The following is a 16,692-nucleotide window of genomic DNA, read 5'->3' as shown; positions in this document are numbered from 1 at the left end:
CAGATATAAAGTTATGGTTGCTGCTATCTTATGTATGAATATTTCCTCACGCTACTTAGGGACAGATTCAGTTCCCTAAATATCCATGCAAGGTGCCTCCGGAACGGCCTCAAGACACCTCACGTGGATATTTTTTGACAGAAGTAACACTAATTTTTACTCGCGCCCCATAGAGGTGCGAGCAAAACTCAGCGTTTCTTTTTACCATAGTAACGGTAAAAAAAAGTGCGTCCGTGATGTTCTTTGGGACATCGCGGACAATTTAATCTCTCCCATAGATTGTAAGATCATTTGAACAGGTCCATATTTACCTTTCATATCATTGTATGTAATGTATATGTGTCATGATCCCCTCTGTGTTTAGTGCTGCATAACATGTCCTCGCTTTATAAATAAAGGATAATAATAATTGCTTGGATTAAGGATAAGACGAAGGTTTAAAACTAGGCATAGACTTACATTTGTGCTTGGTCATATCGATATGTTACAATGAGGGTTATGACTGAGTGTTAGGACTAACGATAGAAATAGGATAAGACTGTATTTGGCATCTGGTTTGAATTTTTATTTAAATCAGGAAATCTTAGCATCCCCTAGGTAAAACTGGTCATAGGGATCAAAAGTAGGATGTAATGTTAATACTGTATTGCAATGTTAGATGAGAACGTAATAACCCATTTATCTAATGTCATGGCTATGTCTAATTTCTGCCGATGTCTATTAACTGAGATGAGGAAACCTGATCACTAATAAATTGATGATTATTGAGAGACTACCTTTTCAATATGTTCAATAAACTACCTGTTACAATATGTAATTTGTGTATTTGATTACGTGACTCAATATCATTACATCACCAAATTATCCTACATTTTATGTGGATAAGTCATGTACAATGTTGAGGCTTCTGGGCAGTGCAACGTTTTTAACTGTCCGCCCAATGTATCTCTTGTTGTCACAACAGTGTTTCATAGAAAAAAAAAATGTTCACCTTACAGTCCAGTTGGCTGAAATCCAAATTATGTCTATAATGTAACTTGTTATCAATGTTGTCAAAATAAGGCTATAGTGAGGATATTGTTTAATTTTGCCTTGGTTGAGGTGTGTAGTTGGTGATGAAGGGCCTGATTCATTAAGGATCTTAAATTAAGAAACTTCTTATTTAAGTCTCCTGGACAAAACCATGTTACAATGCAAGGGGTGAAAATTAGTATTCTGTTTTGCACATAAGTTAAATACTGACTGTTTTTTTTATGTAGCACACAGATACTTGATAGCTTATTTGTACACTGAAATTTAAAGTTGATATTTGTGTGCTACATGAAAAAACAGTCAGTATTTAACTTATGTGCAAAACAGAAAACTAATTTGCACCCCTTGCATTGTAACATGGTTTTGTCCAGGAGACTTAAATAAGATATTTCTTCATTTAATATCCTTAATGAATCACACCCGAAGTATCTAGGGCCTGATTCATTAAGGATCTTAACTTAAGAAACTTCTTATTTAAGTATCCTGGACAAAACCATGTTACAATGCAAGGGGTGCAAATTAGTATTCTGTTTTGCACATAAGTTAAATACTGACTGTTTTGTCATGTAGCACACAAATACTTGATAGCTTATTTGTACACTGAAATTTAAAGTTAATATTTGTGTGTTACATGAAAAAACAGTCAGTATTTAACTTATGTGCAAAACAGAATACTAATTTGCAACCCTTGCATTGTAACATGGTTTTGTCCAGGAGACTGAAATAAGAAGTTTCTTAAGTTAAGATCTTTAATGAATCAGGCCCCTAGTGATTTAATAGTTATTATAACATTTGTGATAAGGTTGTATTAAGTATTTGTATTTTGATTCCATTAGCAATAAGCATTTACATCTTTTTGAGCTATATATTTATGCAAAAGTACAGACAAATCTCTGTGTGTAACTAAGGTACGTCTTTGCTACATCTTATGTACTTTATGCTAATTCATTCTTCTGTCTTTATACAGGCCAGCTACTTCATATATCATAAGGTGAGTCTGGTTCTGTAAACTGTAAACTGGCCAGAACAACTATTCCATTGATACATGAAAACAATGTAACACTGTCTCTGAATAAGTATGTTCAAAACCAAAAACAATAGTAAAACATGTAATAAAACCTATTCCATATTGTGAAATAAGTGTTGGTATTTGGCATCTTTAAAAATGAAAACATCTAATAAACAGCTACTAAAACATCTAAATACATCTACTAAACAGATACTAAAACATCTAAACACATCTACTAAACAGATACTAAAACATCTAAACACATCTACTAAACAGATACTAAAACATCTAAACACATCTACTAAAGTACTATATACTGTTTATTATTTTTTAAACAGTTTAAAACAAATCAACCATACAGTTAAAGTAAATAAACCTGTTTTCTAAATGTACATAAATCTTAATACATTCTCCAATTCTAAATACTGGCATTTACTGAAGATTATCTTCTGTATTTCCTAGTATGTCTTAAAAACTGTCCTTGTACATACTGTAAAGCTTATGTATAGAACATTATAATGACTGATATAATAGTGTAATGAGCGATAGTGTGATTGTATACTTATATTAATATGATGTAGGTAGAAATTCAAGGAAGAGTGTTGCACAGAAATCATCTCTGTGTTCATTCATAAATGTTTAAAGAACAAATTAAATGATTGGATTAGTTAATATCTTATCTACACAATAATAAAACGTTGTTGTTCATTGCAGGGGGCAGCCAGTTAATGCGGTCTCTCAAGTAAAAACCCCATCTTCCTTCAATGGATACCAGAAAAGGTAATGATTATTTTTACAACACAGGTAAATTGTGCGTCCAGGTGGCCCAACTAAGGCATATCTTGCAGCCATAGTAAGATATGCCCTAGTTAAATGACTATCAAACCTCCAAATTGAAATGTTCAGAATCATAAAGATAAAATACATTGCCCATTGTTAATCTGATGTTCCGCAAAAGATCTGTTAAAAATCTCATTCCACATATATAGGATAGTGTTTTAAAAGGATCAGATAAAGGTAAAATAAAGCTGAAAATGCAGTCATTTCAGCTACTGTGACATCACTAGACCTGCCCCTGTTTAGATAAACCAATCCACAAAGTGCATTTCTGCTAAGCAAGTTTGCCAAGTGGTCAGTCACTTGTGCCTGTTCTGTTAGAGAAGCAATTCCCTCCTGACATGGGAACTTGCTGTAGAGTAGTGAATGAGAGCATGGTAGACCTATTTAAGTAATTTTTATATAATTTAATGTCTAATAGTGGCCTTACTTGGTCTTTAAAGTCTAGCTTGTAGAGAAAACTTTGTATATTGACTAATTCAGGTGGCACCCAGATTTTATTATTGCTTTTGTTTTTGGATAGAGCCAGTCTTGTACAAAACAGATGTAAGAGGTTTCTTCTGCAGCATTAAGAGTTAATTGTGTTCTTGAAAGTAGTTGGGCAGCTCTGGGCGGTAACAGCTGTCTGTCAAGTTCTATTGTAATATGACTGGAACCTAAAAAAATAAATGAATCAAAATATGGGAGTGGGGTTATCTATATCAATATGTACATGCCTATACATCAACAAATATAAAGACTGGGTTATCTTACCTGCAAATATAAACATTTTTCATAGCACCGTCCAGGCTCGTACAACCAGTCTACCACGAATCCCCAACGCTACCGGCACCAAGATATCTACAGAGGAATACAAGAAATTGTAAGAAAATGTGCATGTCTTATTAAATGGCACTAAAACACCTTATCATACAACTACTACTGCTAAACACACTACTATACTAGTACTACTACTACTAAACACGCTACTAAACTATAACTACTAAACTCACTACTATACTACTACTACTACTACTAAACACACTACTAAACTCACTACTATACTACTATTAATCACACTACTATACTACTACTACTAAACACGCTACTAAACTCACTACTATACTACTACTAATCACACTACTATACTACTACTACTACTAAACACACTACTATACTACTACTACTAAACACACTACTATACTACTACTACTACTACTACTAAACTCACTACTATACTACTACTAAAGACACTACTGTACCACTACTACTAAACACAATACTATGCTAATACTACTAAATACACTACTATACTACTACTACTACTACTACTAAACACACTACTATACTACTACTACTACTACTACTACTACTACTACTACTACTACTAAACACACTACTAAACTATTACTACTACAAAACAAAATACTATACTACTACTAAACTCACTACTATACTATTACTAAACTCACAATACTATACTACTACTACTAAACACACTAGTATACTACTACTAAATACACTAGTATACTACTACTACTAAATACACTACTATACTGCTACTACTAAACACACTACTATACTACTACTACTAAACACATTACTATACTACTACTACTAAACACACTACTATACTACCACTACTAAACACACTACTATACTACTACTAAACTCACTACTATACTACTACTAAACTCACTACTATACTACTACTAAACTCACTACTATACTACCACTACTAAACACACTACTATACTACTACTACTACTAAACTCACTACTATACTACTACTAAACTCACTACTATACTACTACTAAACTCACTACTATACTACTAATACTAAACACACTACTATACTAGTACCACTACTAAACACAATACTATACTACTGCTAAACAGATTACAATACTACTACTACTACTAAACATTAAGCGCGTGATTCAAATCAGAACGCAGTCATTTGTTTCCTTAAACGCAAAATGGGTATTTGTCTGTACTACAGTTTAATGTTAAAAACAAAATACACATTATAGACATCCTACTAAATAAACAGTAATAATAAACTCAGGCATTGCATTTATATGGTAATGTTAATGAAAATATATTTCATCAAATCACATAAATTCTGTTTCTTAATGAAAGTTATAGCTATTGACACCCCTAAATTCATATAATGTGACACAATAATGTTCACTTAGTCAAAACTACGGTTAAACTATACAACATGGCATTAGCAATGTAAATTTAATAATATTTAGTAAGTACTCAGCACACACTGATTCATATTACCATGAAATAAAGTTAGATTGGTTCATATCTTCAGTCATGCTTTTCTAAGGTGCTGTTTCATAAACCGGCCTATGATGGCTCGTATTCCTAATTCCTTATTAATCTTTATTTTTAGGGCCCCATATAACTTGAGAAACAAATCAGTAGATCTGTCGGACGACGAAACACCTTACACACCACAGGAACAAGCGAAGAGGTAAAAATAACTTCTATCCATTGACACAGTGATTATTTTTGTATTCGTTTTTGGCTGACATCTTATGCATGAACATTGTGGGCCTGATTCATTAAGAGGCAAATGACTCTGTGTATGCTGATAACCAGCTCATACAACACACAACGCAGCCACGTTCAATTAATCTGTGAACGCAAAGGACACTTACTACAGCCTATGATTTCAGATAGGGAACGGGGCAGGAACCTGTATTTATCACCACACGTATCCTCACATCCGCTCATTGCGCTCAGAATGTGTCCCTTAATGAACGAGGTCCTGTGTATCTCATTTAGATGTAGGAGCAAATCCAGCTTTAAGTTGCACTGCATGAACAGAAAATAAAAACTGTACAGACAGATTTAGAATTGGGGAGGTGGAGGGGGGGGGGTTGCACCCTCGCTCAGTTCTAAATCACAGTATTACAGCTGTGAAATATTTGTTAGATACATGTAAAAGCAGCCAGTAGTATGTAAGCTACACGTGGTGTATTTAGTAGGCAGACACAGGGTACTACACTCTCTACAAATCATTGGCACTTACTAAGGACTTTGGGGCTTCTCCCTATATAACAAGCTATTGCTGCAATAGGCAGTGATAGAAATTCCTCAGTTTAGAAGGGTCTCTATACAGAGACCCCTTAATGTCAACAATAGGTTTTGATAGTGATCTGGTGAGCAAGCTTTGTAGAGGGAGAGTGTTGAGTGGCACACGGAGCAGCAGTTGATTGGTTGTGAGCAACTTGGCATTTAACACCAGGTATGTGTACAATCATTCTACTGCGATACTGCAATGCATTTTAACGTAGATTAGATAGAGTAATTCTAATGTTCAATGACCATGAATATAGAACAGAAACAGAACAGATATTCACCTTAAATATACAAAGTATATAGGTGATACTATGCACCTGATTAAGATATTTGTCTAATGGTATAAATGGATAATAGAAATTAAATCAGACACCTATATTCCAGACACTTTCTTTCAAGGTATTTTTGAGATAAGTTTTATTCTCTAACTTTAAACCTTATGCACCTGTCCAATCCACGTGAGAGTCAGAACACAGTTACCACCTAACCAGTGGTATTACCATACAATGTTGGCATAAGACAAGTTTGTATAATGTGAATGGACTGGTTCTTCCACATAATGGGCCTGATTCATTAAGGATCTTAAATGAAGAGGTATCTTATTTCAGTCTCCTGGACAAAACCATGTTACAATACAAGGGGTGCAAATGAGTTTTGCACATAAGTTAAATACTGACTGTTTTTTCATGTAGCACACACATACTTGATAGCTTATTTGTACACTGAAATTTAAAGTTGATATGTGTGTGCTACGTGAAAAAACAGTCAGTATTTAACTTATGTGCCATGAAGGGGTGTACTTGTTCTGTAGCAATGTTTAGGTAAGTGGTGTGTGTCAAAGTAACATCCACATGAATGCAAGGACCCAAGGTTTCCCAGCAGAACATTGCCCAAAGCATTACACTGCCTCTGTCGGCTTGCCTTCTTCCCATAGTGCCATCTCTTCCCCAGAAACGCACCTAGCCGTCCACATGATGTAAAATAAAATCTGATTTACCAGACCAGGACACCTTCTTCCATTGCTCCTTGATCCAGTTCTGGCACTCATGTGCCCATTGTAGGTGCTTTTGGGTGGTGGACAGGGTTCACCATGGGCATAGCCTGGTCTGTGCCTATGCAGCACCATAAGCAGCAAGCTGTGATACACTGGGAGTTCTGAGGTTTTCAGCCATTTGTGCTACAGTAGCTCTTATGTGGGGATTGGACCAGGTGAGCTACCTTCGCTCCCCATGTGCATCAATGAGCCTTCCACGACCATGACCCTGCTGCCGGTTCACCAGTTGTCCTTCCTTGGACCTCTTTTGGTAGGTACCAAACACTGCATTCTGGGAACACCCCACAAGACCTGGCATATGAGAGATGCTCTGACCCAGTCATCCAGCCATCACAATTAATTTAGCCCTTGTCAAAGTCACTCAGATCCTTATGTTTGCCCATTTTTCCTGCTTCCAAAACATCAACTTCAACCATGGCCTGTTCACTTGCTGCCTAATATTTCCCATCCCTTGACAGGTGCCATTGTAATGAGATAATCAATGTTATTCATTAACTTGTCAGTGCTTTTAATGTTGTGACTGATTGGTGTATATATACATATAAATATAGTATATATTAATACTAATCATAGGTCTCTGGGTAGTTATCTCTGAATCATAATATTTCATAATACTTTCAATGATATTTTCATAACCTACCCTATATAAAATCTTAATCACAGTCTACATTTAATTGCTTGCATTACACACTTACATCATATCTGTGCTCTGCTATTTACAATTAAATCCCAGCAATAAAATCTAGAACGATAATAACACTATATGATAAATTAGATTTTAACATAAGGATAAGCTCCCCTGCCAGCGTCAAGGCATCTCCTGTAGGTGACATTACCCATTTAAATAGTTAGTACAAAGGATTTTATTGTAAAAATAAAAATTATATTCCCTGTTAGCAATAATTTTGAACATTATGATGCTAATAAACTGACAGCTATTTATTCTTTCTTCCCTGTCTCATTTAACAAGGTGACCATGGCAAACATTCCTTCCCTATTATTCCATGCATGTAACAACCAGCAGACACACAGTCAGGTCATCATGACAACGCTGCTTGTATTAAAGATACAAACCTAGGGGGATATTTACTAAACTGCGGGTTTGAAAAAGTGGAGATGTTGCCTATAGCAACCAATCAGATTCTAGCTGTCATTTTGTAGAGTGCACTACATAAATGACAGCTAGAATCTGATTGGTTGCTATAGGCAACATCTCCACTTTTTTAAACCCGCAGTTTAGTAAATCTAGCCCCTAGTGTGAATGAGCCCTATAACACACGGTCTCTCCCAACAATTATACCGCGCAAAGAGTTATTGTTTCCTGGAGCTAAGATAAAGATCCTAGGAGTAGTTTACAAATGTGTAGTGCAAATGCGTTGTCCCTTCTCATGATTAATTTAAGACATAAAGGGGTATATTTACTAGACTGCGGGTTTGAAAAAGTGGAGATGTTGCCTATAGCAACCAATCAGATTCTAGCTGTCGTTTTGTAGAATGTACTAAAAAAATGATAACTAGGATCTGATTGGTTGCTATAGGCAATATCTCCACTTTTGCAAACTCACAGTTTAGTAAATATACCCCAAAAAGTCTAAACCAAGCAGTATTTAAAGAGAAACATTTTAAAGTTTAAAATGAGTGAAGAGGATGGTCCACAAGTGGTCCGTAGATTTTGTAGTGACGGTTTTCTTGTTTCCATCAGAAGCATTTTCCAGGGTATCAGACCAGGAAGTGGGTGTACACTTTGAAATATACTTGACCGAGAATTAGGTGCACTTCTATATTTGTGGTATAAATGAGCATTGCTCTATCATTTGAGTCTCCTTCTGTTTATTTTGTTTTTACAAATTTTGGTTCAGATTGGGCTGGTTAATTAGTAGAATTATAAAACATGAAATCACGACAAGTGTATAGTAACATACATTCACCGGATGACGTGCACTAGACATGTTAAATCTATTTGCTGGTTATTATACATTTGCACTTTTTTAGTACATTTTCTCCATTTATTTTTTTTATGCAAATGTCATTTATTTTCCATTTTACTAGGACTGAACAAGCGAGTGGCATTTTAAGGAACACGTCATCCAAGGATCGTTCATATGTCATATCAGCAGCAAAAAGAAACAGTGGGTGAGTTTATGTCAGAAGCATTGATAGAGGGGCAAACTTGCAGCGATACCCCAGTACCTATATATATTTCCTCACTCATGCACGGATACTGGAAGAGGAGGCAACAGTGATCTATGTAGTAGACGTGTCTCTATATTATTTGTTGTGTATTGAGTGACAAGTATATTCCCTTTAAATGTCCAAACTGATCCATATCTTTAACCTCATGATTTTTCCAGAATCGGAACACAGGATACACAGTCACCTTTCATAGCAAAAAGGTGAGATACTTTAACTAGCTACTAACTGTTCTTTATATGTTTAAATCCAAATCCATGAAAATACATTTTATTATTACTGTCATTTCTACGTTATAGGATACATGTGCTAACTGGCAAAAGCTCCTTTTCCTTACATACAAGGATTTTTAAACACATCCTAGAGAACACCTATCACATATATACAGGGGCAAACAGGATTCTAGACTTTTTTTTATGAAATGTTACATGCTATTTTTGATATATGTATAGCTTACGGTCAACACATAGATATGTTTGGTATATATGTATCCAGCCCTGTAGTAGACAGTATGGACCTCATTTAGAGTCAGACACAAAGTCCGTGTAAGAAGTGTAGGAGTGGGAGTGTGCCGCAGCTTGGTAGGGTGTTACGAGTGGCAAGCAACCCCAGTTGCACCCCACTCTTAATGCCCTATCGAGCTGCGAGCAGTTCCTGCATCTAGTTAACTACTTACGGCACCTAATTCCTGCCGCACAGTTTTAGCCCTGTTTTGACGTGTGTAGCGCCTCAGTACGACTAGGATGTATTTACATGGTCCCGCCTTCACAATTCCGCGTTCCTCCCATTCTCTCGTAGTGAGTCGCAAGCTGTCGCAAGTGTTAATTGCATCCAAGATGCAGGCGGATTTGGTGCTTTCTGCACATGCGTGGTAGTGTTTTTTGGTTAGATGCGCCTAAAACGGACTTTGCGTCCGACTCTAAATGAGGTCCTATATGCGCAGGCTTGGCTAACCTGTGGCACTCCAGTTGTTGTGAAACATGCTTTGCCAATATATAGCAGCTTATTGCTGGAAGGATATGCTGGGACTTGTAGTTTCACAACACCTGAAGTGTCACAGGTTAGCCAAGCCTGGTATATGGTCTTAATAGAAGTGCCCTGAGTTCTCCTGGTGGTCCTCAGCAAAACTGTTTCCCCCTTCCCTTAACTTTCTTAGCATATTTTGAACAATGTTTCATGGCTCCAGGGCACATGATATCCCACCCACCTCTCTCCATATCCAAACGCGTGACAATTCTAATTGTTGTAGCATTAATCTGTAACTGTCCTTCATTAATCTGGTTTATAACAATTGATGCCTCTGTGTACAATGTTTCCAGCTTACGTATGAAAGCAGCATATATATTAATCAGAGGGAGTGTATACAGTGGTATAATGGTATGCCATACCGCCACTTCTACTGCTCAAACACAATTTATTCACATTCACATTACATTTTCCATACCGCCACTTCTAAATTTACACTTTGACCACTGATTTGAACTATATATTTTTATATATATATATATATATATATATATATATATATATATGTATATATATAATGCTGTGTTTGTATTTAAAGGGTGGAAATACAAGAAGAAGAGAGCCCTACAAACAAGAAGAGTCAAACTCTCCCCAAAACTCTCTCTTCATATCTTAAGGATGATGCCATCAGGTATGTCACAAGTACACAATGTACCAGTACTAGCTATAAACAACTGAGCACACTAGGGTGTCAGTACCTACTGCTTCCATCTGCACTTGGTGATGTCCTGATTTTTTTAAATGTGTGACATTTTCGTGATGAGGATTTCATTCAAATCAGTGTGGAAAATACACTTGCACTTTTGAGTGTTCGTTTACACCAGAGTTTATCATCTGCATTACAGCTGTGTGTCATTGGGGTCTCTTTTAGAGGTCACAGTGACTATGGGATCATGGATTCCTGGACAACACACATCACCTGTTCACACTGTAGCACACGCTGATGACCAGCATGCTGAGGATGCTGTTCTACATGTCTCCATGCAACCGTAGCTTCTTCTGTAGTGTGAATGGGAGACGCGCGGTGACCATAGGAATCAATGATCTCTAAGTCATTGTGCACTGTACAAGTGGCAGAGACACAGGTATGTCTTGACCACACCACTTGGAAAGTGTATGATAAATCCAAGTTGAGCTGCGCTAACACCATCTGCAAAAGCCAGTGCTACCAGTTCAGCCTACGGGGTGTGAGTACACTTATTACCCGCCCAGCACCACCACCGGGCCTACAAGGGATGCCCAAGCCTGAAAACCTCCATTAATAAATATCCTTGTTACTATTCTTATGCGTTAATCCCCTAAAAACTACAATTTTCGAACAATAATAGGTTGATAAATAGGTTCCTAATGTGAACAAGTTCTAAAATGCTATTAATGCACTTTCATGTGCTTTGCATGAGTTCAGTAGGGCTCCATTGAATCTTATTCTATGTGCTTTTAATGCACATTTCACAGGTTACTACACTTTATTGTTACTGTCATTTCTACGTTGTAAGATACATTTTTATAATTTAATGTTATATGCTATTTTTTGATATATGTATAGCTTACATATAACATATACATATGTTTGGTATATATGTATCCAGCCCAGTACATTGTTTTAATGGAAGTTCCCTGAATTCTCCTGGTGGCCATAAATAAAACTGATTCTCCCTCTCTTAACTTTCTTAGCATCTTTTGAACAATATTTGATGGCTTCAGGTACATGATATCCTACACACCTCTCTCCATATCCAAACATGTGACACATGACAATTCTAATTGTTTTAGTATTAAACTGTAACTGTCTTTAATTAATCTGGTTTATCTTTTTGATTCCCCTGTGTACAATGTTCTCAGTTTAGGTATTAAAGCAGTATATATATATATATATATATATATATATATATGAACCAGTGGTCGAAGTGGGGATGTATTTGGCATGCTTACCTACTTTTGACTGGCTCCCTCCGGGAGTTCACTGAAGAGGGGTGTGAAGGGAGGGCAGAAGGGGACGGGACTTCATGATTTGCATCATTTTGTCCCCATCCCAAGTAACATATGCCTGTTTGGGGTCTTTTTACAGTGGTAAAAAAACCCCAAAGCAGGCATTACGTCTCTGGGGGCGGGACCAAAATTACGCGAATCAAGACGTTCCGCCCCCCTTCCGCCCATACACCCCTCAATGCCGGCAGATGCGGGAGAAGGGAGACCTACCTTGATTTCCTGAGTCTCCCGGACATTCCGGGAGAGTTGGCATGTTTGGTATACGGTGGTATGCCATACCGCCACTTCCCCTCTGCTTTGATTGTAAAACTATCAAATTCCATTCAATCACATTCCCATTACATTTTCCACTCCGCCACTTCTAAATTTCCACTTCAGCCATTGATATGAATTCTATATAAGATATGCTGTGTTTGTATTTAAAGGGTGGAAATACAAGAGGAAGAGAACACTACAAATAAGAAGAGTCAAACTCTCCCCAAATCTCTCTCTTCATATCTTGTTGATGATGCCAACAGGTATGCACTACAGTATTATCTTTATGTATACAAGTGCCAGTAATAGGTATAAACATCTGAGCACACTAAGGTGTCAGTACCCACTGATCCTACTATCCAGTTCCTCCTGAAATTGCTGCTGTCTGAGATGTCCTGATTGTTACACTACACATGTGCAGACACCATGACATTTTTGTGTTGAGGATTCCATTTAAATCTGCCCATTAGAACAGAAGTAAGGATATTGTGTCATTATACCCCCATTGTATTGAAAATGAGACTATGTTGACTAGAGTTTTATTTCTACATTTGTATGTTATAATTTCTCCTCTAATACAAGTACTGACAAGAAGATTGGAGTGCATACAACTACGGGTGGTGGCGGGGCTAAATGCGTCTTCCTGGCCCGCCCAATAGGCTGAAGTGGGCAGCCGATAGGCTGAAGTGGGCAAAGATTGACAGGGCGTGGCCTAACTGCGTGATTCATGTGGCCATGCCCCCTAAGATGGAGGGCAGCACGGTGGCTAAGTGGTTAGCACTTCTGCAAGCACTAGGGTCATGATTTCAATTCCCAACCATGGCCTTATATGTAAGGAGTTTGTATGTTCTCTCCGTGTTTGCGTGGGTTTCCTCCGTGTGCTCCGGTTTCCTCCCGCATACTGGTAGGTTAATTGGCTGCTAACAAATTGACCCTAGTCTGTCTGTCTATCTGTCTGTGTGTTTGGGAATTTAGACTGTAAGCCCCAATGGGGCAGGGACTGATGTGAGTGAGTTTTCTGTACAGCGCTGCGGAATTAGTGGCGCTATATAAATAAATGGTGATGATAATGATGATGATGGAGCCCTCTCCCGGACAGCTGGCTGCAAAAGTTGGTAAGTATGTTATATATCTATTATCCGCCATTTTAGCTCTGAAAAGCACGACAGATTATTTCGATAGGCACAGAGACAGGAAGAGATATATACATAGATAAAACATTTTCTCCACACTCTCAGTCTTGTCTGAAATATACTCTATTTAGTTCTCATATGCTGCTAAGACATATACATGGATGTTACTTACTACTAAATCTTTATGTAAAGTAACTTTAGTTTCTGTTTTAGCAATACTTTGTAACATTTTAATTTATTTCATGGTAACTATAGAGGAAGTAAAGGAATATACTTTCGCTTGCGTTTCTTCACGTTGTTTTGACAATGTCTTTTGCTACTTTTTTTTCATAGCTATGAAAAAAATTGGAAAGAAAAACAAAGTAAACAAACACCACCTCAAACATCGCCACTCAGGTTAGTGTAAGAGATCAGCATATATCAGTATATCATTGTAACTGTCTATATAAATAAAGAGTGACACCGTGTAGGAACGTCTGTGGAGTCTGAGGGTTCTCAACAAAAAAAAAAGTCTCAACGGAAAATACCTCATTTATAACCATGGTAGTGCAAAGAAAAACACAAGATTCTTTTGGATGCAAGGTCAAGATGGTTAGTAAGAGGAGAATATTCCCTGGGTTGTTTCCCCCCCCCCCCCCCCCCCCCCCCATTTCACAGAAATTTACCCAGAAACATCAAGGCACTGTGGGCATCAGTGGAGATGTTTATCCTGAAGAGTTGGGGTATATTGCATGGGACCCCTGTATTTTTCCCAGTTTGGGAGGGGATTTATTGTAGAATAAACAGTTTGGATGTAGTTATTTCAGGAATAACCCTCCTACCCAAGCTTGCAGAACAATGATCCTCACAGTCAGGGGCCGGATTAACCATAGGGCTAACTGGGCAATAGCCCAGGGGCCTATGGCATCCAGGGGGCCTTTGAAAGTGGTCAGCAGCAGTATTGATTGGTCGGGGGCGCCCCCAGCCCGATCAGTGCTGCTGAGCACTTTCACTGCAGTACTTCCCCGGCGCGCTGTAGTCTCCTTACTGAGGAGATCTCGTGAGTCTCACTCTCACGAGATCTCCTCAGTAAAGAGTGTACAGCTCGCCGGGAAAGGAGGTAAGTGCCGGGGGGGGGGCGGCTCGGATCACCGGGGGGAGGAGGGCCGGCTCGGATCACCGGGTGGGGGAGGGGCGGCTCGGATCACGGGGGGGGGGGCCCTCACGGGGGAATGGAGGCCCCCTTAGCCCAGGGGCCTCCATTCCCTTAATCCGGCCCTGCTCACAGTACTCAAGATACCCACACCTGGGTCTAGTGATCAGTTCTCTATGGCTTGATACACTGGATAACTTGGAAAGAATACAGTGTTCATTACACTTGTATCCACATTCACTCGTATATTTTGAAACCCTGGAAAACTGTCAGACAGTCGGTCAGGTATCTCAGGAACTGCAGGTGTCCTAGATCCGAACTGAGATCCCGGCGGTTATGTCATTTTGGTGGAAGGGAGATTATTTCTGCAAAAATATATATGTGAAGTTCTTCTTGAAGCTCAACTGAGAAGGAACATTTATGGTGGTATAGGCTACGTTCCTGTCCACACCCTACACACAAAATCCCTGAGGCACCACTATACCGCATACAATAGGTTTGCAAAGAGTAAACAAACCCACTGCATAACTCTCTTGTCACACACGCACAAACATACACACTCACACACACACACACACTCGGTTCACTCAACATTCCATTCCCGGCATGTCTGTGGTTTCCAAGTCATTACCAGATTTATATAAGAACCCTCAATTATTTAGCACCTACCCCGTATTGCCTGTATTGTAGCATCATATCAATACCTGAAAACTCCATAACTTATAACAGTCATTCCAGGGTGTACACTTCTATGATGAAACAGAAAAAGGAGGAAGAAGTGTAAATCGAGGCACTCTGGGATGTCCAATTCATTAAAAAGTTAAAAATGTTATTAGTATACATTAAAACATAGGAATATTTGCTGATTTAGGGAAAGCAGTAAAATAAAGATAAAAACAAATGGTGTTAAGTGATGTGATAACTTAGTGTACTATAAGTGCAATAAAAATTGCAGATAGTACTGCAATGGCTTTGCTACCTCAATTGATTCTGTTTATAAACACCTTTTATTTGTGTATAATATCTCCACTGAATAATAATAATAATAAAAAATAATTTTTATTTGTATTTTTTATTACTTATTTTTTTATATTTTATATATTATTCTATCAGCTACCAGTCCGTATTGTATATCAATAAAGGCAATTTGTTATTGTTGACAAAAGCTATTCATCATGTCAACGTGAGGAATACACCTAATGCATTGTATTAGGTGCTTCGGAATATCAGTTTAGCCATTTATAATTGACTAGTATCTCTCAATGGTAATCCATTGTTGAAGAGATGAAGTCCTGATTGTCAAAGTGATATCCTAAACGATGCCTCTAATTAGGAACTTAGTATATCTCAAGGTACCAGTACATAATTTAACTAGCACTCCTCAGGTAAATTTATATCAGACCCGCACAAATGCAGGTGTTACAATGGAACGCTCTGTAACTGGTGTATAAGGGGGTCTTGATTTGTAGATCGGGATGCTGATGTTCACACTGATCTGGGAAGTGAATTGACCCCCACCTAAGTCTAAATCTGGGGGAGCGCTCATAATGAATATATTGGGAGTGCTGTTGGTTAGATGGAGGAATTGAAGGTAGCGAAATTCTTTGATGCCACTGTTTCGGTGGCACCCCTACCTCCCACAGCCTTACCTCTCCAATTTTGTACACAACATAGCATTTGTATAAAATAAATACAGGAGAGTAATTATCCAAACTGAGCCCTTTCTTAAGTATTTTAAACATGTATAACAAGTAACTAATAGATTTATAGAACCTAATTTGGAGCAAAGCAAAAAAACAACAAAAACATGGTTTTGTAAATGTACTATTTTTCTTTTTTCCTTTGTTCCTAAATGAGGCCGTTTATATTCAAAATAAGAAAAAGATAAAATAATGATGTGTATAGTTAGCAGAGTGTTGCCCCTGTACGTTCGATGCCTCTGTGGCCTTTTCACAAATTT

At 37.8% G+C, this 16,692-nt stretch overlaps 1 protein-coding gene and 1 long non-coding RNA gene across 8 annotated transcripts in view; one reads left to right on the top strand and one right to left on the bottom strand.

Annotated features, from left to right (window-relative positions):
• ZNF185 (zinc finger protein 185 with LIM domain) overlaps positions 1-16,692 on the top strand; it is a 113,401-nt gene that overhangs the window by 49,605 nt on the left and 47,104 nt on the right. For all 5 annotated transcript variants that reach the window (XM_075187186.1, XM_075187185.1, XM_075187183.1 and 2 more), the window contains 9 exons: positions 2,000-2,023; positions 2,756-2,821; positions 3,657-3,740; positions 5,262-5,342; positions 9,057-9,140; positions 9,359-9,400; positions 10,762-10,854; positions 12,638-12,730; positions 13,934-13,996. In XM_075187186.1, the coding sequence (XP_075043287.1) occupies positions 2,000-2,023; positions 2,756-2,821; positions 3,657-3,740; positions 5,262-5,342; positions 9,057-9,140; positions 9,359-9,400; positions 10,762-10,854; positions 12,638-12,730; positions 13,934-13,996 (630 nt within the window). The remainder of the gene's footprint in view (positions 1-1,999; positions 2,024-2,755; positions 2,822-3,656; positions 3,741-5,261; positions 5,343-9,056; positions 9,141-9,358; positions 9,401-10,761; positions 10,855-12,637; positions 12,731-13,933; positions 13,997-16,692) is intronic.
• The window catches only part of LOC142102363 (uncharacterized), a 107,361-nt gene that overhangs the window by 73,759 nt on the left and 16,910 nt on the right, over positions 1-16,692 (bottom strand). For 2 of the 3 annotated variants that reach the window (XR_012679253.1, XR_012679255.1), the window contains exon 2: positions 3,632-3,718. This is a non-coding gene — a long non-coding RNA (uncharacterized LOC142102363). Of the gene's footprint in view, positions 1-2,580; positions 3,535-3,631; positions 3,719-16,692 lie in introns of those variants that run through there. The other variant, XR_012679254.1, reaches the window with a different exon arrangement.

This window comes from Mixophyes fleayi, chromosome 9, assembly GCF_038048845.1.
Source record: "Mixophyes fleayi isolate aMixFle1 chromosome 9, aMixFle1.hap1, whole genome shotgun sequence".
Taxonomy (NCBI): domain Eukaryota; kingdom Metazoa; phylum Chordata; class Amphibia; order Anura; family Limnodynastidae; genus Mixophyes; species Mixophyes fleayi.
This window is presented reverse-complemented; position numbering and strand designations above follow the sequence as displayed.